General features: G+C 41.1%; 1 protein-coding gene and 1 long non-coding RNA gene across 3 annotated transcripts in view; both read left to right on the top strand.

Annotated features, from left to right (window-relative positions):
• LOC143413139 (uncharacterized) overlaps positions 1 to 20,052 on the top strand; it is a 190,470-nt gene extending 170,418 nt beyond the window's left edge. The window contains exon 2 of the long non-coding RNA XR_013093725.1: positions 17,100 to 20,052. This is a non-coding gene — a long non-coding RNA (uncharacterized LOC143413139). The remainder of the gene's footprint in view (positions 1 to 17,099) is intronic.
• LOC106675012 (uncharacterized) lies at positions 1,154 to 20,052 on the top strand. 2 transcript variants are annotated; one of them, XM_014408720.3, is made up of 10 exons: positions 1,154 to 1,306; positions 3,332 to 3,532; positions 4,349 to 4,645; positions 5,004 to 5,078; positions 5,766 to 6,059; positions 6,329 to 6,446; positions 9,229 to 9,430; positions 10,609 to 10,743; positions 13,357 to 13,471; positions 14,987 to 20,052. In XM_014408720.3, the coding sequence occupies exons 2-9, from the start codon at positions 3,481 to 3,483 to the stop codon at positions 13,459 to 13,461; spliced, it is 1,278 nt and encodes a 425-aa protein (XP_014264206.1). In that variant the 5' UTR covers positions 1,154 to 1,306; positions 3,332 to 3,480; the 3' UTR covers positions 13,462 to 13,471; positions 14,987 to 20,052. The 2 variants fall into 2 exon arrangements, with proteins under 2 accessions (XP_014264206.1, XP_014264207.1); XM_014408721.3 differs by lacking the exon at positions 13,357 to 13,471.
• Positions 20,053 to 21,711: the final 1,659 nt, after the last annotated feature.

Below are 21,711 nucleotides of genomic sequence, written 5' to 3'. Positions count from 1 at the left end.
TATTTATTTATTTTACAGTTTGTTTTCTCAACCTTCACAGCTGCGAGAGGAAGCCAGGCAAAGGGCAGCCAATCAGAGGAAAGCTGCTTTCATGCAGTGGTTCTCCTGAAGGTGGTCCTGCAGTGGTCACACCCTACACCTTTTACCCTTCATCACCATAACAGAGTTTTTAAAAAAAAATACTAATTTGTTTATTTCTATTTATTTCACTTAGTTTGACTCCTCCCACCACCTGCAGAGGCCACCAGGGGGCTCAAGAACTGCTGGTTTTAAGGCAGGAGGTCCCAAACACACTATTATTATTATTATTGTTATCATCAAGAGTTGCTGTTGTGTCGTTATGAAGTGAAAGCTCATCTGTGCGGTATCCCGTTTGCTGAATGTGGGTTCAGCGAGGCTGTCAGTCACAGAGCTGCTCTCAGAGGTTCTGGGAAAACTCTGAAACTGGGAATGAGCGGACTGGAAACCTCTTCACTGTAGATGTCAGTGATTCTGGTCTCTGTCTCTGTGGGGATTTTGAACCTTCAGGTGGAGTTTTAGTTTTAACCCTGCAGCTTCCTGGATCTTTGGGAGGTCGGTGCTCAGCTTTCATTTCCCTCCTCTCTCATCTTTGTGGCCTTTAATGTTATCCAGCCTGGATTTGTGTTGCCTAGCAACAGAAGTGAGCGAGTTTGCAGCGTTTCCATTTTCACCGGCAGTCGACTGAGAGCCAACGAGTCTTGCAGAGCGTCTGTGTCACCTTGTGTTAAATCTCTCCTGCAGGTGCGACCCAGAGACTTTCAGCTGAGACTAAAACCGCAGTGAAGCATTACTTTTAATGGGGAATAAGACAATTATTCCCCATTAAAACAATTATTAGACAGTTAATCAATACTGATATCAGTCTTTTTTTTCTGTATCAAGACTGAAATAAAATCAGTGTTTGTCATTATTGTGTTTGTTTTGCTTCACATGGCCTTGTTAGAGTTGAACACTGTTTCTGTCTGACCACTTGGTGAATCATAACCTGGGCCACAGAAATGTGATCCTTGTTATGTCTGCAGCTGCAGCCACTCACACGTCTTCAGTTTCACTGACTGCAGATCAGAGGCAGGAATGGGTTAATAAATGACGTCATGTAGGCTGATTGTGCATTCACATCATGGCCTCTGTCCGTCTGTAGCATGTAGTGACGTCACTCTGCATCACGCTGAGAGAGCAGCTGAGGAGGAAATATAGGACAACAGGAGGAGGAAGAGGAGGAGGAGGTCTGCAGCAAAGCCTGAAACCACAGAGAGTGGTTCAGAGACGAGCAGATCTGCATCAGGTACGTCTTCATCCTGCATGTATGTGTTGTGTTTGAGCAGCAGAAAAAGGTCGTGCCACAGCCTGTTAGCTGATTCTAATGGAAGAGTTCAGCATTTTAAAACTGCAATGAGGCAGGGAGAGGATGTTCCAGCAGAAAATCCAAGGAATGACATTTAAACTTTTCCTTTATGAAGGCACAATGACAGGGAGACAGGGGGATTTCAGGCTTTATGGTCACAGTGCAAGCTCAACGAAATGACACAGACCAATGAATGAGGACTTTAATATCAGCAGCAGGACAGCACATACAGAGCACATATAGAGGGTGATGACATGGTGGTATTAATGTGTAATAGTGAGGATAAGATTGTAATCCAGCTCATGTCAGAGCTGCTCTCAGTGTAAAACCTTCAACATGAGGAGTTTCTGCAGATATATCAGATTAACATTGCTGAAGCTGTTCCTGTTTGTGCCTCAGTGTTCATGTTTGAGTTTCCACGTCAGCTGGGAACTCTGAGGTGTTAAAGCTAATCGATGCTTCTGTACCAGCACTGTGTTCTCATCAGTCTTTTTGTCCTTCTTGATCGTGTTGTGTCTGTTTTTCTAGTCTTTTGTGTGTTTTGGAGTGTTTTGTAGAAGCCTGGCATCAGACAGAAATGTGTGCTGGTCCCTTTAAACTATCCCTGAACGGCTGCACTTACATGCAGAATGCATGAGTACTTGCAGTGTGACTGAAGGTTTCAAGTTATCTTTACATCCTTTCAATCGGGAAATGTGATGTGTGTTCTCGTCAGCGCTTCGTCCCTGAAAATATTTACAGTCAGAGTGTTTTAAAGTCTCAGCAGAGGAGCAGTTTGACATTCAGGTTTAAGTCATGAAATCAGGTGGATCGTTTCCTCTGAAGGGTTTAAACTTTAAATAAATATAATCTGAATACCAAGCTCCAGGTAAACACAACCGCAGCCTTAAATCTGACAGCCTTTCCCAACCAACCAATCTCTGGAGACCAACAAACCTCTCTAAATGATCATCAAAGGCCACACTGATGAAGAACAAGCACTGCACAGAACCGTAAAACACATTCCAAGATTAATAAATGAAGCTAGCACTGAAGCTCCAAACTAGCAGTTCTTCTAGTTTCCACTAGAGGCTCCAGGAGTGACCCAGGACCAATAGACTTCATTGTTTAAAATAAACATGTTTACAGTCTGAGACGGGATAGAAACTGGTTTGTGCGCTGTACATAATTTCCCACTTCCTGAAACTATTTTACTTCTGTTACATCATAAAGATAAGTAAAAGGAAGTAAAAGACAGGAATGGGAAGAATAAGACATGCAGATGACATAGATTTATAAGCTGGAAAAGAAGGAGACTGCAAAAGTTTATCTGGGGTTCATATCAAATATAACGTCTGTATGGGGGGAAAATGTTTTTATAAGTCATATGTTTAATTTTACTAACAGGCCATCCAAGAAGTCTGAGCTCCAGTTTTGGTCACCAGTGAAATTCTAGGATTTTGATTGGATGTTACTGCACAGGTATTTGTGTCTGTGAGGCTCTGCCCTCTGAAAACAAAACATAGCACCTCATGGGTCAAAATGCTAAAACTGATGGCACAAAGCAAACAGCCGATAGCCCTCTTTTATTCACAGTCTGCTAAAGGTTAGCGCTATTTGTAGGTAACATACCAGCAAACTGAGAGTTAAGGGATTCAGTGGTCCAGGTGATCTCTGTGGTCAATTCTTATTTCAGTCATTTGTCATGAAGAGCGGTCCCAATTTATAACTGTATAGATGACACCAGCCGCCCATGGTAGCTGTTGATTGGTTCTTGTGGCAGTGGTGTCCGCAGAGAGATGCTGTGTTTGCTCCCCTCTCACTGAGGTTATGCGGGCTGGTGGTTAAAAGGCAGCAGAGCTGCAGAGTGAGACATGTGGAGATAGAGTGTGTGTTTGAGGCCTGCACGCTGCCCGCCTCCTCGTGATGCAGTATCTGTCGCAGCTCTCACCGCCTCTCCCTCCTCCCCCTGTGTTTCCCTCCCAGCTCCAGAAGGATGAAAGGGCTGCAGCGGCTCTCTCTACCCGGAGCGTGAGGACCCTTCCTGGGCTCCATCTGCCTCATTCTCTCCCCTCCTCACCCCTCTGGAGCTCTGACCCCCTCATCTCTATAGCTTCCCGTCAATCAGAGGAAACATGGATGCCTTCCGGCTGCCGCCTGTCATCGAGGAGGTCCTCGACCCATCCGGTCAGTCACTGTGTGTGCGTGTGTCTGTGTGAAGGGATAAGCATCAGAGTCTTCATTTTTAGTCCCATTTATTTTACCTTACATTTATTTTATCTTCACCTTGTTAATTATGTTCAGCACTTCCTGTTTCACATAAAAACCATAGAGGCTAGAACAAGGTGTAGACATTTCAAATGTGTGTCAGAGGTGCAGACTGAGGTGCACGCTGGAATTCAAATTATTACTTTTGATTTAAGAGAAACACGTTCTCCTTTATATGAAATATTATATTAGAATTATCTTATTTTATGGGATTTTAACTCTTTTGTTGTTTTTATGCTGATGGTACACACATTTAAAGGTGTTTTGCTGCCAGGTGAAGTCAGGTATATTCAGTTGTTTACCTTTTCCCTGCCCCTCACTTTAAATGATTTGCTGTTAATGATGCACCAGATTAAATAAAGGTTAAATCCAGCAGATGTCTCTGCAGCACAGCACACAAAAAATTTGGACATTGAGTAAATTTAGAGGATTTTAAAGTATTTAAAACAAGGATATTTGATAAAAACTGTTAACCTGCTTGAAAACCTCAGACAGTTTCGGTATTTATCTCCCACTAAAATAAAGGGTATGACTTTCAGTGACAAACAAGAAGAAACCTGGTTTATTAAGAAGAGCCCTGGTGGTCAAGTAAAGAAATACATCATGGTTTTATAATCTTTTAAAATAAATATTGTTTTATTTGGAAACTCCTACAAAATAAGAGAAGTGTATTTTCATCTCTCTTTGTTAAAAATCCTCCTCTGCCTCTTCATTGTCTCCTTCCTCTCTGAGCAGATGAGCTCTGTGAGCTGAAGGAGGAGAAGCCCATCATGCTGGCAGATACCCTCACAGCCAAAGAGAGGGAGTCCCTTGAGGAGAAGGAGGAGACAGGGGGTGAAGGAGAGAAGGGGCAGGAGGAGGATGAGAAAGAGGTGAAGGAAGAGAAGTCTGAGGATGAGGAGGAAGGCGGCGATAAAGGTAAAGAAGAGGAGCTGGAGGAGCTGAAGGCTCAGGTGTTGCAGCTACTGCTGGAGCTGGAGGAGACACGGGAGGTGTCTCAGAGACATGAGGAGAGCTTCATGGAGCTACAGGGTGAGGAAACGTCACTTTGCTTCATATTCACGGTTGTTACTCCTTCTGCATCTCCTGTTATGCAGGAGCACAATCAAAACTGCTCCCAACAAACATAGAGGTTTACATCAGCTCTGTAACTTTCCTCTTATCTGTATTTCATTTTATTCAATTTAATAACGGTACAGTACTCTGTTTTTGGTAACCTTTGTCCTTGATGTAAATATGTGAAAACTGTGTATGTTTCTGTTCTGTGTCTTGTGTACTGTTTGTTTGTATATGTGTCTTTCTTGCTGCTGTTACACCCAAATTTCCCCATGTGGGACAATTAAAGGATTATTCTATTCTATTCTATTCTATATCATTTCTCCTTTCAAAGGTCTGTTAGAGGAGGAGCGGCTGGCCAGCGCCCACCAGGCCGAGAGCTTCACCCGGCAGATCCAAAGGCTGCAAGGTGAGCTCCTTCACCTCCCTGACTCTGACAGTATGACACTCTGATTCTCTGACACTCTGACACTGACTCACAGACTCTGACTCTCCGAGAGTCTGACACTCTGAGACTGTGAGTCTGACTCACTGTCTCTGACTCACTGACACTGACTCACTGACTGACTCTCTCTGGCTCTTTGACACTTTGACTCTCTGACACTGACTCTCTGATCTCTAAGACACTGACACTCTGAGACTCTGACTCACTGACTCTCTCTGACTTTCTGACTCGCTGTGACTTTCTGATCTCTCCGACTGTCTCTGACTATGACGCTCCGACTCTTTCTGACTCTGATTTTCTGATGCTCCCCGACTCTCTCTTGCTCTCTGACACTTTGACTCTCTGACTCTCTGACACTCTGACTCAGACTGACTTTCTGAGACACTGACTCTCTGAGACACTGACTCTCTGACTCTGACTCACTGACTCTGACTCTCTGACTCTGACTCTAAGACTCTGACTCACTAACTCTGATTCTCTCGGACTCTGACTCTTGGACTCACTGACACTGACTCACTGACTTTGACTCTCTCTCTGATTCTGACTCTCTGAGACTCTGACTCACTGACTCTGACTCTCTAACTCTCTGAGACTCTGAAACTGTGATATTGACTCTCACTCTAATTCTCTCACGCTGTCTGACTCATTCAGCCCAGCTGCGTTCAGTCCAGGAGGAGATGGACAGTCTGGAGGAGGAGAAGGAAAGCGAGCTGGAGGAGGTGCAGCAGGAGCTACGCTCAGCTCAAGAGGAGGTGCTAATGCTGCAGCAGGCAGCCGAGGAGGCAGCAGCAGAGAGAGAGAATGACATTGCCTCCCTTCAGGAAGAGCTATGCCGTCTGAGGGCGGAGCTACAGCGTCTGCACGCCACAACAGCCGAGTACGAACTTGAGGTGACAACACTGAGAGCTGAGCTGAGCATGAAGAGCCACAGCACACTGACACAGGGTAACTGCAACTAAACACAGTAACTATAACTCTAAGTAATATTAACCTGCATTATCTAAGGTTTAGTACTAGTAACTGTAACTAAGTAGGAGAACTGTAACTAACAGATGGGACCTTTATCACCTGAGATGAAGGAAACAAAGTGAACAAACATCTGATGCACCAATAATGCAGAGATGTAATAACGTGTTTGTTTCTTCATTAGAATCAATAAGACAATTATTAGTCAGTTAATCAATACTGATATCAGTCTTTGTCTACTGATACAGGTGAGGTCACTCAGCTGCAGGACGAGTTCAACTCTCTGACAGACCAACATCAGAATCTGACTAGTGACAACAAACAGCTGAACAACAAGGTGGAGGAACTGCAACAACAACAAGACGCGTGAGTGACCTGAGCAGCTTCAGTCAAAACATCCACCTACACCTGACACTCTGACTCTTAAAATGTGCGAAAATTCTTCAAGCTTGGGTTTTCTACCAGAGGCTTTTTTTGTGTGGTAGACCCCACCCCCTGTGGATCTTGTGCTCAGAGCTTGTCTGATCATTTCCTAATAATATTTAAATTTACAATAATGAATTACACGGCAATGGGGAATAGATTTCATAACAGCAGATGTCTTTCTGAAAGCACTGTAACTAAGTTCAAGGTCTTGTTAATAATTTTACTTCTTCACTGTGTACGACTCTGCACAATGTGGCTCCTCAGAACAAGAAAGCACCAGATCACAAGAACTTGACTCCCTGGTGTAACTCTTAAACACAAACCTTAAAGATAACTTGTAAGCTGGAGAGGAAATGGCATATCACAAATTTAGAAGTTCATTATTTAGCCTGAAAAAATAGTTTGCTGCTTTATTGTTTTGAAAATGTCCCCCATAAAGCTAGAACGTCTCACTATTCATCATTGTTTGACGAAAATAAGAATAACCCCAGGTTTCTCTAAAGCACTGTAGCCAGGCTGACAAAAGGTTACAATTTATGTTCTTATGGCCTCTGACGGTGGACTTATCTCTGTGCTGGTCCTGCTAGACCACAGTGCAGCATTCGATAGTGTTGACCATAATATTTTATTATAGCGATTAGAACTTGACGTAAGTGTTACAAGTACTGCACTGCAGTGGTTTTAATTATATCTATCTAATGGACTCAAATTTGTTCATGTAAATGGAGAGTCGTCTTTACACACTAAGGTTGATTATGGAGTTCCACAGGGTTCTGTGCTAGGACCAATTCTATTTACATTATACATACTTCCTTTTGGCAGTATCACCAGAAGGTATAGCATACATTTTCACAGCTATGCAGATGACACCCAACTTTATCTATCCATGAAGCCAGATAACACACCAATTAGTTAAACTGCAGCAATGTCCTAAAGACATAAAATCCTGGATAACCACTAATTTAACGCTTTTAAATTTAGATAAAACTGAGGTTATTTTACTCTGCCCTGAAAATCTTAGAAATATGGTATATAACCAGATTCTTACTCTGGATGGCATTATCTTGGCCTCCAGTGACACTGTGAATCTTGGAGTCATTTTTGACCAGGATATGTCCTTCAGTGCGCATATTAAATAGATACAGATGTGGACAAAATTGTTGGTACCCTTCAGTCAATAAAAGAAAATCTCACAATGGTCACAGAAATAACCTTAATCTGACAAAAGTAATAATAAATAAAAATTCTATAAATGTCAACCAATGAAAGTCAGACATTGCTTTTCAACCATGCTTCAATAGAATTATTTAAAAAATAAATGCATGAAACAAACTACCAAAAGGCAACATTGCAGACATAGAGGGCAGCTACAAGTACCTGGGGATCCCGCAGGCGAATGGGAACAATGAAGAGGCCGCTAGAAAAGCTGCAACCACCAAGTACCTGCAGAGGGCCAGGCAAGTCCTGAGGAGTCAGCTGAACGGTAAGAACAAGATCCGGGCTATCAGCACCTACACCCTGTCCATTATCAGGTACCCTGCTGGGGTAATAGGCTGGCCAAAGGAGGCGATAGAAGCCACTGACATCAGAACAAGGAAGCTCCTGACCATGCATGGAGGGTTTCACACCAAGTCCAGCACCCTGAGCCTGTACGCTAAGTGGAAGGAAGGAGGCTGGGGACTGGTGAGTGTCAGCACCACAGTCCAGGATGAGACAACAAACATCCTCGAATACATCAGTAAGATGGCCCCAACTGACCGAGTGCTCAGTGAAAACCTCAGGCAGCAGAAACCCAAGAATGAAGAGGAAGAGGAGGAACCATCATGGAAGGACAGGCCCCTGCACGGTATGTACCACCGGCAGATAGAGGAGGTGGCTGATATCCAGAAATCCTACCAGTGGCTGGACAAAGCTGGACTGAAAGACAGCACAGAGGCACTAATCATGGCAGCACAAGAACAAGCTCTGAGTACAAGATCCATAGAGGCTGGGGTCTATCACACCAGGCAAGACCCGAGGTTCAGGCTGTGTAAAGATGCCACTGAGACAATCCAGCACATAACAGCAAGGTGTAAAATGCTAGCAGGCAGGGCATACATGGAACGCCATAACCAAGTGGCCGGCATAGTATACAGAAACATCTGTGCCAAATACGGCCTGGAAGTCCCGAGGTCAAAATGGGAGACGCCCCCTAGGGTGGTGGAGAATGACCGAGCTAAGATCCTGAGGAACTTCCAGATACAGACTGACAAAATGGTGGTGGCTAACCAACCGGACATAGTGGTGGTAGACAAACAGAAGGAGACGTAGTGATAGACGTAGCAGTTCCGAATGGCAGCAACATCAGGAAGGAACACGAGAAGCTCGAGAAATACCAAGGGCTCAGAGAAGAGTTTGAGAAAATGTGGAGGGTGAAGGTAACGGTGGTCCCCGTGGTAATCGGAGCACTAGGTGCGGTGACTGCCTAACTAGGTGTGTAGCTCCAGCAGATCCCAGGAACAACATCGGAGATCTCTGTCCAGAAGAGCGCAGTCCTAGGAAGAGCTAAGATACTGCGCAGGACCCTCAAACGCCCAGGCCTCTGGTAGAGGACCTGAGCTTGAAGGATAGACCGCTTGCAGGGACGAGCGGGTATTTTTTTTTTTTTTAGGGTGTTATTATATATCTCACTTTGTCTCCTGAAGCTACTGTTCCAACAGATCTTCTGTCTAATGGCAAACAGGTGTGATGACGTGTATCTGGCAGTCAGAGCGGAGGGCAGTACTGAATATGAAAAGGACAACCAGGTGAAGGCGGACTCTTATATCACGGTGTTCCAGTCCAGACCTGAGCAGAAGGACTCATCTGATATACAGGAGGAGATCAGCATCCTGAAGGTCAAACTGAGACAAGCTGAGGAGACAGCGCAGAAGGTCCAGAGAGAGGTGAGAGGTGACTGCTGTTTATGAGCTAAAACATCTGGATGTTTACTACAGACGGACATCATATTTGGTCAGTTTAATCCAAAGACTGTTGATATCTTGAATTGCAAAGCTTTTGATTTTACCTTTAACAGTCATCTGTAGCAGCATGGCAAATTTCAGCATTTCAACATTAAAAAACAGGCAGTTGTAACTCGAATAGAATAGAATAGAAACATGCTTTACTGTCATGGTACATGTTTAATGAAATTGTGGGAAATTGTTCCCAGTATGTCTGTGAAGGTTCTCAGTCATCCAGGTCATCGTAGTCAAAGGAGCTTGGAAAGAAAAGCGCCTGGACTTCTTTAAGTTGCTTGAAGACGTTTCACCTCTCATCCGAGAAACTTCTTCAGTTCTAAGGTCAAATGGTGGAGAGTCCCAGATATAAACCTAGTGGGAGTAACCCCCCACAGAGGGACAAAAGGACCCCCTGATGATCCTCTAATCGCCTGAGCCAAGGTGTGAAACTGGGTGTGGGTCCCAATCAGCCAGAGTTTCGGGTGAGTTCATTGTGAAACCTGGCCCCACCTTATCATGCGACTTCCTGAGGTCAGATGGCCCAGGATGTGAGTGGGCGTTAAGGCGTCTGGGAAGGGATCTCAAAACTGGATTATAGATGGCAGAGAGTTGGTGTCGTAAACCCCCGCCTCTGTTCAAAGATGGTCGCTCACAGTGGACATAGATGGCTTCTTTCACTCCTCTTTCAAACCATCTGTCCATCTGTCCTCTGTCCAAAATGTGAACATTGGCATCCTCGAAAGAGTGTCCTCATGCTGTACAGTGCAGCGAGGAATGCTCAGACCTCTACATTGGAGAGACCAAACAGCCACTTCACAAGCGCATGGCACAACACAGAAGAGCCACCTCCACAGGACAAGACTCAGCAGTCCATCTGCATCTTAAGGATAAAGGACACGCTTTCGAGGATGCCAATGAGAGGTGAAACGTCTTCAAGCAACTTAAAGAAGTCCAGACGCTTTTCTTTGCAAGATCCTTTGACTGTTCCCAGTATGGAATCAGCATCTTCCAATAGTCTTCAGGTTTACAGACCAAAGAGGTCCTGACCTGCCCATAGTATCTTTGTCTCTTATATAAATATCTGTTATTGATTTGTTGTTGTGTTTCTTCTGTCCTTCCTTCAGTGTGAAGGTTTGAAAGGTGAGCTGGCCGAGCTTCAGCAGCTGTATGACTGCAGCCAGCGGGAGCGAGCGGCACTTGAACAGGAGCTGCAGCGCTGCAAGGCTGAGCTGCAAAAACTGGTGGGCAGGAAGTCACAGGTGAGAGGTCACAGGTAAAAGCCTCAGGTGCTTAGTGAAGTTGGGTATGTTACAATGTTAAAATGTTTCAGTACTGATAGATTATTTGGTCTCAAGTAACCATGCCTGACAGAGATTAGGGTTAAAACTCCCTCCCTCTGGAGAGGAAAGGGTGAGGTTTAGATTAACATAGCAGAACATTTTCAGGTAAGTGTTTAGAGAAAAAAAATCTGGTCCGTGCTCTGTCACATGACGCCTCTCTGTCTGTACTGTGTGCATGTTGGCCGGTAACAGCTAAGCCCAAACGCTCTCTGGATCATTTTGCTTTCAGCTCTGCTCGTGGCCGGTTTCTGACAGTTTTTCTGTGAGCTTCTAAATGTCTGTCGCTTCAGGGCACGTTGTCTTTTGTCTGGTCTTTCGCCTATATCGCACAGCCCTTGAAAATGAATTTCATACAAAAACAAAGAACACGGACATTTACAGCTCATCTGATATGGAACATCTCCTGCAAGACAGACCAGTCCAAACAGTTTGGGACTCTTTACTTTAACATCAGTAAATCAATTCTTCCCGGAGACTCCAAAACTTGAACAAATAAATTCCCCAGTTAGGTGACTCAGTATTGATCAACTGTCAATTTTTCACACCTTATGACTCAAATTGACTTGAGGGTTCACTAGGTAGGATGTGAAATTCAACTGATTTTCATTTTTCATAATGTCAAATGGATTAAAGAGATTGGAAACTTTAACAATCAGATGACCCCCCACCCCCACCCCCCACCCCAAGGAGCAGCATTTGGTGTCAGTGAGGAGCAAAACTCCCGTCTAACAGGAAAAAACCTCCAGCCTAACCAGGATCAGGGAGGGGCAACCCATCTAGTCTGATATAGTTCCACATAAGAGGGGCCTTAAAGATGAAGGCTCTGCCTCCCATTCTACTTTTAAATACTCTAGGAACCACAAGTAAGCCTGCAGTGTGAGAACAAAGTGCTCTAATGTGGTGATATGGTACTATGAGGTTATTAAAATGACATGGGGCCTGATTATTTAAGAGCTTAAATGTGAAGAGCAGGATTTTAAATTCTGGATTCTTAACAGGGAGCAAATGAAGAGAGGCCACCTGTCAGTACTGTTGCTGCAGCATTTGGGTTCAACTGAAAGATTTTCAGGAAGTTCTTAGGGCATACAAATAACAAATTGCAGCAGTTCAACCTAGAAGTAATAAATACAATAACTAGCTTTTAGCGTCACTCTGAGACAGGATATTTCTAATTTTAGAGATATTGCAGAAATGGAAGACAGCAGTCCCACATATCTATTTAATATGCGCATTGAAGGACATATCCTGGTCAAAAATGACTCCAAGATTTCTCACAGTGTTACTGGAGGTCAAGTTTATGCCAGCCAGAGTAAGAATCTGGTTATATGCCATATTTCTAAGGTTTTCAGGGCAGAGTACACTAACCTCAGTTTTATCTAAATCTACAACCATTAAATTAGTGGTTATCCAGCCTTTAAATTTTTAAGACATTAATGTAGTTTTACTAATTGTTCTTTCTTATCTAGTTTCATGGACAGTTAAACTGGTATGGATTTTTGCATAGCTGTGAAAATCATAATCCTTTGTCCAAGTCAGCACTCAAGACCTGCTGTTTGACTTCACCCTTATCTGGATCTCCAGCCATGCTTTCAACACTCCTACTTGTAATTTGAAATGTAAACTGTAAAATTAAAAACTAAAACTACACAGAGTTTTGTTTTCTAAGACTTGCTGAGGAACTTTCCTGACTCGAGCATTTGCATTCACTAGTGCTGACATGAGGTTTGACTCAGAACTTGTTGTGGCACTCGCCTTTCTTTTCTTTGGACTTTGTAAACAGTGACCTGGTCCCCAATCCACTCCTCTTCATCAGATAATTCATTCAATTTCTTATCCACCATGCAGCACTGCAGGGGTGTCATTATTTTGATAGTAGCAGCCTTTAACATTGACATTAGTTCCTCCTTCCCTTGGCAAAAATTAAATGGGATTTTTTCACAGGCCTCCAGAAAATATCACTTTGTGAAATATAAACATTTTAGGATGAATTTAGGATATTTTCACCGAGTGAGATATAAACTCACTTGTGAGAATACTAACGCTAGGCTAACAAACTTGTTAGGAAACACATCAACTTTTAAGATGGCTCTCTACAGCCAAAGCTGACCTGGTAGTTCTTACCCAAAAGCTCCTGCAGGGCTGCTGATGCTTCAGATTTGATCTCCAAAAGTCTTGAAATGACAAGATGCTGATGTTTTAATGTTAAAGACTTCAAACAAAACAAAACAAAAAAAACCTCACCATCTTGTCTTTAATTTTTCAGTTTCCTCACTTCATTTCCATTTTTTTGTCTGATTGCCGTCTCTTCTGTTTCACATGAAATTTACACGAGAAACTGAAAAATTCTCTGAAAATTTGATGAGTTTTCATGATCGACCTGCCTGCCTATCAGTCATTTCACATCAGATCACTCGTTTTCGTTTGCTCCCTGCTTGCCGTTCGCCCTCACGTCCTCTGACTTTATTATTCTGATTTTTTTATTTTCTCCTCTCTCCATACTCCCCACACTCCTACCTTCTGTCTTCTTCCCAGAACTGCACTCGCCAGTCTGAGCCCCCTGTTCTCTCCATCCCCTTCATAGGAATGATTGTAATAGTGGCCTTGATTTGGTGCTGGTGGGAGGAGCTGGCGTCTTAGATGGGACCAGGTATGGCCATGACCTTCTTCCTCTACCAGGCGCTTTCAAGGAAAACTGCCTCTGCATTTGTTTCCACAAATGAAGAAACAATTGCTTCAGATGAACCCCTCTGTCATTTAAAGAGTTTAAAAGTGGAAACCTCTGCCACCATGACTTCCCAATCTCTGTTCAAATCCAGGTTTTACTTGTTTGTTTGAACTGTAGTAGTACATCAGCCGTGCCGGGTGTTCCATCCTCCATCAGCCATGATTTTACATGCTCATGTCCCGACTGATTTAATGCTGGGCTCAGTTTGTTTTGTCAGGTTGCTTGAGTTTCTGTGAAGCAAATCAAATATGAAGGAAGGTTGGTGGTTCAATCCGCGTCTGCTTTCTATATGCCAAATATCTTTGGGCAACATACTAACCCCAAGTTGCTCTCAGATGCCTCCATCATCTGTGTTAATGTTAGATAGAAAACACTTGCATAGAAAGAAGCGCTTGTGCGAATGGGTGTGAATGTGTGAATGAGCCAAGTTGTGCAAAGTTAGCTCATAGTAGAAAAGCACTATATAAGAACCGGTCCATTTACCATCTGTCCATCAAAGAGCCCATAATAATGTAATCTTTACACTTTAATTCTTAGATTAATGTCAGAATTCCGAGAAAAAAAGTCAGAATTCTTACTTTTTTCTCGGAATTCTGGAAAACAAGAAAGAAAAAGATGTTCCCACTCTTTTTTTCCCCCAGTGGCCCTAATCCTCTTCCATACTTTTATCTTTTATATCTTTTTAAAGAAAATCTATTTCTTTATTTATCTTTTTTGTATTTTCTTTATCACCGAGGGCACCACTGTAATTTTTGTTATGTTCTAGCAACATAATGCCAGTAAAGAAAATCTTGAATCAGAAGAGTCTTTGCTTGTGACACAGCACGGACTTTTTCTGTAAGATTAAATATTTTCAGTTTATGTATGATTGCATCTTAGCATTGACTCTGTTTGTAATTGTGAGGCACAAAAAACGTCCTTCACCTTTCGCCTAAACACAGCCATACAGAGGTAGTTAGAAAAATACTGAATGACCTGCCACTCACTCTTCACTTGTGACCAGTATGAATGGATTCGCAGAACATCTAAAAGTTCCCAAACATCTTAAAGGCTCCACACTAAAACTTCGCTTATGGTCATATTCAGTATTTTTTGTTGTCAATTTGTGTGGGTTCTTTGCATATGTGTTTAGAATATGCAGAGGTTGAAGAGGCTCTGCTTCAGGGGCCACCTGATTTCTTCACCCCTCTGGACCAGATCCTACAAGCACATTCAAAATGTGGTGGGAGGTCAGAATGTAGTGCTCTTTTATAAAAAGTATTGTCCCCTTTTTTATAGACATTTCCATTATTTGGTGCATCCAAATGGAAAAGAACTGCAAAGTCAAAATAAAGTTTCAAACTCCATTTAAAGTTTCCAAAATATCCAGCATGTGGCTAAAACCTAATGTGCTTATAAATTAATTTTATTCTAACCTGTCTTGTCGTCTCCCGGCAGCGCGACTGTGAAGGCTGGAACCTGGCAGTGGTGGCAGTCGCCGTGGCAGCCATTGCTGTTCTGGTTGTCCCTAGTTTCACCAGGGCTTGAGGAGTACACAGGAAGCGACCTCACGGTGAACTGTAGGATTGTGGGATTGCCGTCATCCATCCAGTGCTGCCCTCATACATGTGACCATCCTGATGTCTGCTTGTTGCATCTCCACGACTCTTTGACCAAACGCCACAGACGTCAGTGAGTGCTGGAGGGGAAAGCAATAGGAATTCCCGACATCGTCTACTATGATTCTTTACTCTTCCTGCAGGTCAGCTCTGCGCAGATGGTCAAGCGGTTGATTTATTGAGTACTCACCATCACAGTTCAAGAGTTGAACAGAATATCTCATTTTGTTGTATCTTCCAGAAGTACCAGAAGTAGCTTGTCATGAGGTTCGTGAAGACAATGGACTAAGTTTCACTTTCGTGTTAGTGGATGCTACATATAAAAAAAAAAATGTCTCTACATTCAGTGTTAAAATGGAAAATATAAACTCATGGGGTGAAATGATCTAATTAACTTACTGATAAAACATGCTTACTTACTTGAATAGTTTTGGTGATTATTCATTAAAATGAGATTTGATCAAACAGCAGTCCAAAACAAAAGGCTCATTAATTTAAAGGCAACACTCTGAAAAAGTAGCACATTTTTACTTTAAAAATGACTTGAGTTATTATATTTTCCTTCAGCTTTAAAATTATTTGCCTTATTTCTGTCCTGGTGAGTTTAAGGAGTACTTTGCACTTACTGATAAAGGAGAAAACAGTAGCAGATAAAACTTGATTGTTTAGCGCTTCAAATACTGCCTTCCTTCCTTCTTAATGTTATACATCATCTGATCATGTATTTGTCAGAAACTTAACGCTGATTAACTTTAATCAGCGTTAAGTTTCAGCAGGTCTGGTTTGTAGCATGAAACACTGGGATTAGCTTTATTTTACCTTCCTCACTTCTTATAAATCCGTTTACATGTCTGGATTTCTGTTTTTCAAATGTGTAGTATGACTATCTATAAAAGTAAAATAGCACTTTAAAAATATATATATTTCCTAAAGCTCATTTCTAAAGAGAGATAATTTCTGTGGACTGATTACACTGTGTTTAAATTCAGATTGTGCCAGAGTTGTTTTTATTTTGCACAGTTAGGTGTAGCAGATGGTTTTCATTGATTTATTTATTGATTTATTTTTGAACAGACACTTTCCTCCTTCTCTGAAATAATGCTAAGGGGATTTTTTTGTTGTTCATTTTTAGCATGTTGTAGAAAATGTGATTAAAATCAAAACACAGCAAATGCTAGTGTTACTTAACATGGAAATTTTAGATTGTGTATGCAGATGACACTTTTCTTTATTTTTACGAAGAGCAGAGTTTGATCAAAACGTAATGAACTGAAAACTATAATGATTAAACAGAAAATTACTTTTTTACTAAAAAAGTCCAAATTTTATGCATGCAGATGATACATTATTTTACATCTAACAGTTGAGCACAATGCAGCAAAATGAATTTCATGAAAATTTGATTAATTGAAAAATGATAGAAGTTAAGCTCATATACAGTCCTAATCAAATAAGGGCACTGGGCAATATCTATTTACAAATAATAATGGAGGAGGACCAGAAATGATGTCATGTAGTGGAACACCTTTCACTGAATTCAAAATGACAGTGATAAGGACACAAAGTTTTATTTAGATTCCAACATTGAATATTGTTTTGTTTATTTTTTTTCTTCTGTAGAAATTAAAAACTGGGATGGATCTTGTCTGAAAGGGGCGGCAAAAATTCAGCATTTAATGTAAAACCCCAAAGAGAAGTCTGCATCTGCATTTTGGTTGATCAAACTTCTCAGATGCCTCAGATCATCCTTCTGAATAAACACGTCTTTTTCTGTAAGCTTTTGAATTTTTTTTACTGTGGGAGATACCCAAATACATCTCTTTTTTGCTTTTGCACACATTTCAAACTTTATGGTTCCTAAGTTATGTTTACATTTAAATAGAGACCAAATAATCCTAGAAAATAAGAATAAGCTGTTCAGATGACTGTGATCCCTTTCAGGGTGGAACAAGGTACTTCTGTCAAACTTGTTTCAGTAAGATAACAACTAGCTCAGACATTCCAGTTTCTTTACAACATATGGCACTGCAAATGAAGATTGAACTGTGACAAGTGTACTTGACTGAAGATATTAAAAGCATTAATTTGATAAAGCAGGGCTTTAACAAACTATGGGAATTTAAAATTAATAAAGGCTTATTAATTAATTTAAGATTATTTAAATTAATTAATAATTAAATCCGAAGTTTGATCAGGCTATTATACTGTATTGTTTAAAACAACTAGTAGCATGTGCTGTTAGGAGCTCCTATAAACATTTTGCATGACAAACACGTGTAGCCTACTTTAAAGACACTTGCTGAAGGAAAAACATATTTTACACATTTAACTGATGTTGTGAAGTTTTCTTAGTAATATGTGTAGGTCAGCTCCCAGCAGAAAAAAAAACAATAATATATATGAAAGGTTAGTCAAGATAAAGACTTAATTGCCACACAACTTTCACGGGGTAACTTTTTTAAATGTACTTATTTACTCAAATTAAAGGTATGAAAGCCCATTACTGCCAGAAAAGGGAAACCAGTTAGGAACAAAAAATTATTATCTCATTAATGTCACTAGCTAAGTCAACATTAATGAGATAATTAGACAGATGTTGAGTTGCACATTATTTAATCATTTTGATCAGTGAGTTTCAACTAATTTTATCTGATATTTTAGAACATAAAATACTAATAGTTATAACCTATATTTGACCTGCTAGTGTTTTTGGTATTTCCTGGGCTTGAATCTGGTTTTGTGTTGTATCGGGGCTCTCACTGTTTTTAGTGTTGCCTTTGCTGGTCTTGTGTTAAAAATGTGTCTGAAAATATGTAATTTATTCGAGACTTCCACGACCTTAACTGGCACTGAATCAATTCCTCCAGAATGTTTTTAAATCTGTGTTTTACTGTGAATACAAACTCGATACTATTTTTTTATTATTATGTCAGTAAAATTACAAAAATCTTCCTAAAAGCTGCATGCCGGTGTTCCTCTGTACCGTCTTGGTATCTTTGCTTTGATCAGGTGCTTTGTTCTGATTTTTCTTCCGCTTGGTTTCTTCTTTGTTCTGTTTTAAAGTGCATAATTTTCCTACAGCTTCTGTGATAATAAGTATGTGATAGTTTGTCAGATGTTTGCAAATCTAGCATTAAGAAGAGTCTGGGGGTGGACTGATTATTGGTTTCCTGATACATTAATATACAGCAGCACAACTCAGACTGTTTGTCCATTATGCAGAAATCACATCTGAATTTATAGAACAATTTAAAAAACTTTCTTTCATCTATTGTGTGAATATGGATTTACTTTGAAAACTTCTCAAACATCTGAGCTTCCTGTTAGGCCACCAAATCTCCTCTGATGGTTCTCGTATGTCTGTGTTGGAGTTATCTTGACAAAAGTCACAATAATATAATCAAAATACAAAATATGTCAGTTTATCTGCTGTTGTTTCTGCCACAGTAACTTGCACTTGATATCAATTTCTGGAGGTCTGTGATAGTTTTTATGTACTTCTGAAAACAGAACTAGTACTTATCTGATCCTTTTGTTGTTCTCTTTTCACAAAATTAAAATGTAAAAGTGAAAAGGCATATTTTGTTTTATCAGTGATATCCTGAATCCGTCCATCCTTAGCACAGTCCTGACAAACGTTAGCTCCCAGTAGGTATCTCCATCCTGCATGTTAGGTTTAGAGGAATAGTGACTTTGCATGAAATTAGAAGAGTAGATGTAGCCGCTGTAGCAGCTTCAGCCAAGTTGTAGCATGAGCGCTAAAATCCAATTCTTCCATTAGCTGATGCAGACTGTGTTATTAGCCAATTGTTTTTATGGTGGATTTTAGTTTCATCTGGGTTTAACCAAGCTGAGCATGAACACTGGAACCATGGGAGCACCTTAACATCTACATGATGGTTTACATTAAGTTTATGTGGCACACAGCTAAAGACATTGTCACTGAACTAGTTTAACTTATAGAACTACAAACAGTTTAACGCAACATGTTTTCCTGCTGGTTTCTAACTGGTGTTGTGTCGCGCAGCTGTGTCTAATGGAAATAGCAGTTTATTATTATAGTTATCTATCAGTAGCAGCTAGTTCAGCCTAATTTAGCACAAGTCCGTGTAGCTGCTGAAATACTGGCATGTTTTATTAGCTAAGTGATATTTTTGTTGTTATTAGCCACTGCAGGCATTACACTAGGTTCTTCTAGTACTGACAGGCATTGTTGTAGTTTTTTGTAACTGGTGTTTATAAAATTAGCTTAGCCTAGCTTAACATATGTTAGCCAGCATAACTAAAGATAGTATGCTAAATGTTGTTCCATATTTTGGGATTTATTTGGTAGTTAGCAATAGATTTATTCAACATCATGCTAGTTGGTATAAAAATGAATGTTATGGTTTGTTGTTTTGTTTAGTTTTATTTTGTTTTGGGGGTGGGACAAGTGTTCATATGTTTAAACGTGATTAGCCAAGCTCAGCGTTGATTAGGATGTTAAACACATAGGGGGAAACTGCCAATGAGCTTTAAAAAAGAAAATACAGAAGACACTGATAGCTGTCAGTTTGCCCCTGAGTTCCAGCCTTTTTGCAAAGCTAGGTTCATCCTGGATGTATACTTAGACCACGGTGAAAAGATTTAAAAATGTCTGACTGTTTAAACTCCTCAGATTTCACTGCTGATTGTGCGTCAGGTGTTACTGTCAAGTATCAGGTGTGCTGTATGAACTCTGCTTCTACTTTGGCGTCCTGAATCTGAGCCGCAAAAAAGTGGAACATCACTGTCATCTGGCTGCTGTTTCTCTTCTTTGTTTTTGATCTCTGTTCTTGATGTTTTTGCACCATGATAACATCTGTCTGGGACTGTATTTTATGTTTGTTAAATGATCTAATACAAATAAACATAGTTTTCCTTGTCTTTCATGTGTTCAGCATTATGGTATATTTTCAGAATTACTGGTAAAAACAACCTTGAGACATTACATGTACCTGTTTCAACCATGCAATTATCTATTCAACCAATCACATGGCAGCAACTTATTGCTTTTAGGTATGTAGACATCGTGACAATGACCTGCTGAAGTGCTTGGTTGTTGGTGCTAGAGAGGCTGGTCTAAACTTGAAGCAACTGGGCTCCAGCAGCAGAAGACCTCACATGTACCACTTTTGTTCACTAATAACAGTAGGCTACAGAGAGGCTACAGTTTACACAGACTCACAAAAACTGGACAACAGAAGACAAAAAAACGTTTCCTGGTCTGATGATGATTCCTGCTAGTACAATCAGATGGTAAGTTTAGAGTTTGGTGAAAACAGCCATTATGAAGTCATTTATCAATCCTGCCTTATACCAGTATTTCAGGCTGCTGGTGGTGTGATGGTGTGAAGGATATTTTATTGACCCGCTTTTGTCACCTGAGCAACACAGTTTACAGTTTAAATACAGCATCGTAGCTGAGTATTGTTGCTGACCATGTCCATCCCTTTATGGCCATAGTATACCATGTTCTAATGCTCTTTCTACTCTGTCATCTGATGCTGTGTCAGTTTCTGCTGTGAAACCTTGTGTCACCATCATAGTTGTGGCAGCTGTGTGGTGGATCAAACCAAATCAAACCAAACCAAAAGGTCCCATTAGAGCCAGAAAAGACCACAAAACCAGGAATGATTTAGGGCGGGGCTACCTAGTGGTCAAAAAGTTGCTTCATGGTGACATCATAATGGCTACTTCCATCGTCTTTATTCAGTTCATGGTGAAGGGGAAAAAAAGAGTAGGAATCAGGAGTGAAGTCATGACAGTAATAAGTGGTGATAACTCTGGTAAACTGTCTGCCCTGAGAGGATGATGAGTGTATCACGGCGGCACTCGCTGTTAAATTTAGTTTGGCTCCATATTTACACTTTAGATGTGAGCTGCTGTTTTCCTCTCGTGATATCTGAGCTGGACGCAGATATTTTCAGACTCACGGTGAGTCTGTATTCCTGTCTTGTGTTTTTATAGTAAGTCTCTAAACGTGACACACAGGAAATATGCCTGATGCCACACATTTTAACTCAAAACACTACTTTCATGTTTTCACACACATGTTCAACGAGCCCACGATTCCACAGCATGAATGCAGTGAGCCACTGTGCCACTTGTCACTTTTTAATCCACTCAACCCACTAGAATCATCACTGTGGACATTTTTTGTTTATAAAGACTATAGACTATGTACAGCCACAGCGAGCACATTTTAGGCTGATGTTCAACACAGTTGGAATAAAACCAGCAGCTCTTATAAAGCTGTAACTGCACACATCTGTATGTGATTATTGCAGAGCTGATCTTGGGTTTCACTCTGGGTCAAGTTCAGCTTGTTTCACGTAGAAGCAGACTGTGCTCAGCAGGGGGCGCTGCTGTTTACGTCAATAAATCTCTTCAGTTTGTTTTATTCTTCAAAAACGCAGCATGGAATTTTTCTTCCTCTCTCGCTTGCTTCAGTTTGCCGCGCCTCCATTTGGCAGCCAATGGAATTGCAAGAAGCAGCAACACCTCATTCAATTAACTGTAAACACCTAACCTCCATTGTAGTTA

This window comes from Maylandia zebra, linkage group LG17 (assembly GCF_041146795.1).
Source record: "Maylandia zebra isolate NMK-2024a linkage group LG17, Mzebra_GT3a, whole genome shotgun sequence".
In the NCBI taxonomy this organism is placed as follows: Eukaryota; Metazoa; Chordata; class Actinopteri; order Cichliformes; family Cichlidae; genus Maylandia; species Maylandia zebra.
Note: the sequence above shows the minus strand (reverse complement) of the source record. Positions and strands in the feature narration are given on the sequence as shown.

Excerpts from the sequence above, each read along its gene's own strand:
- LOC106675012 (XM_014408720.3), top strand. The coding sequence starts at position 3,481 with ATGGATGCCTTCCGGCTGCCGCCTGTCATCGAGGAGGTCCTCGACCCA. Across the intron at positions 6,060-6,328 it reads CCACAGCACACTGACACAGG|GTGAGGTCACTCAGCTGCAG; the intron begins GTAACTGCAACT and ends CTACTGATACAG. Across the intron at positions 10,744-13,356 it reads TGGTGGGCAGGAAGTCACAG|AACTGCACTCGCCAGTCTGA; the intron begins GTGAGAGGTCAC and ends TCTTCTTCCCAG.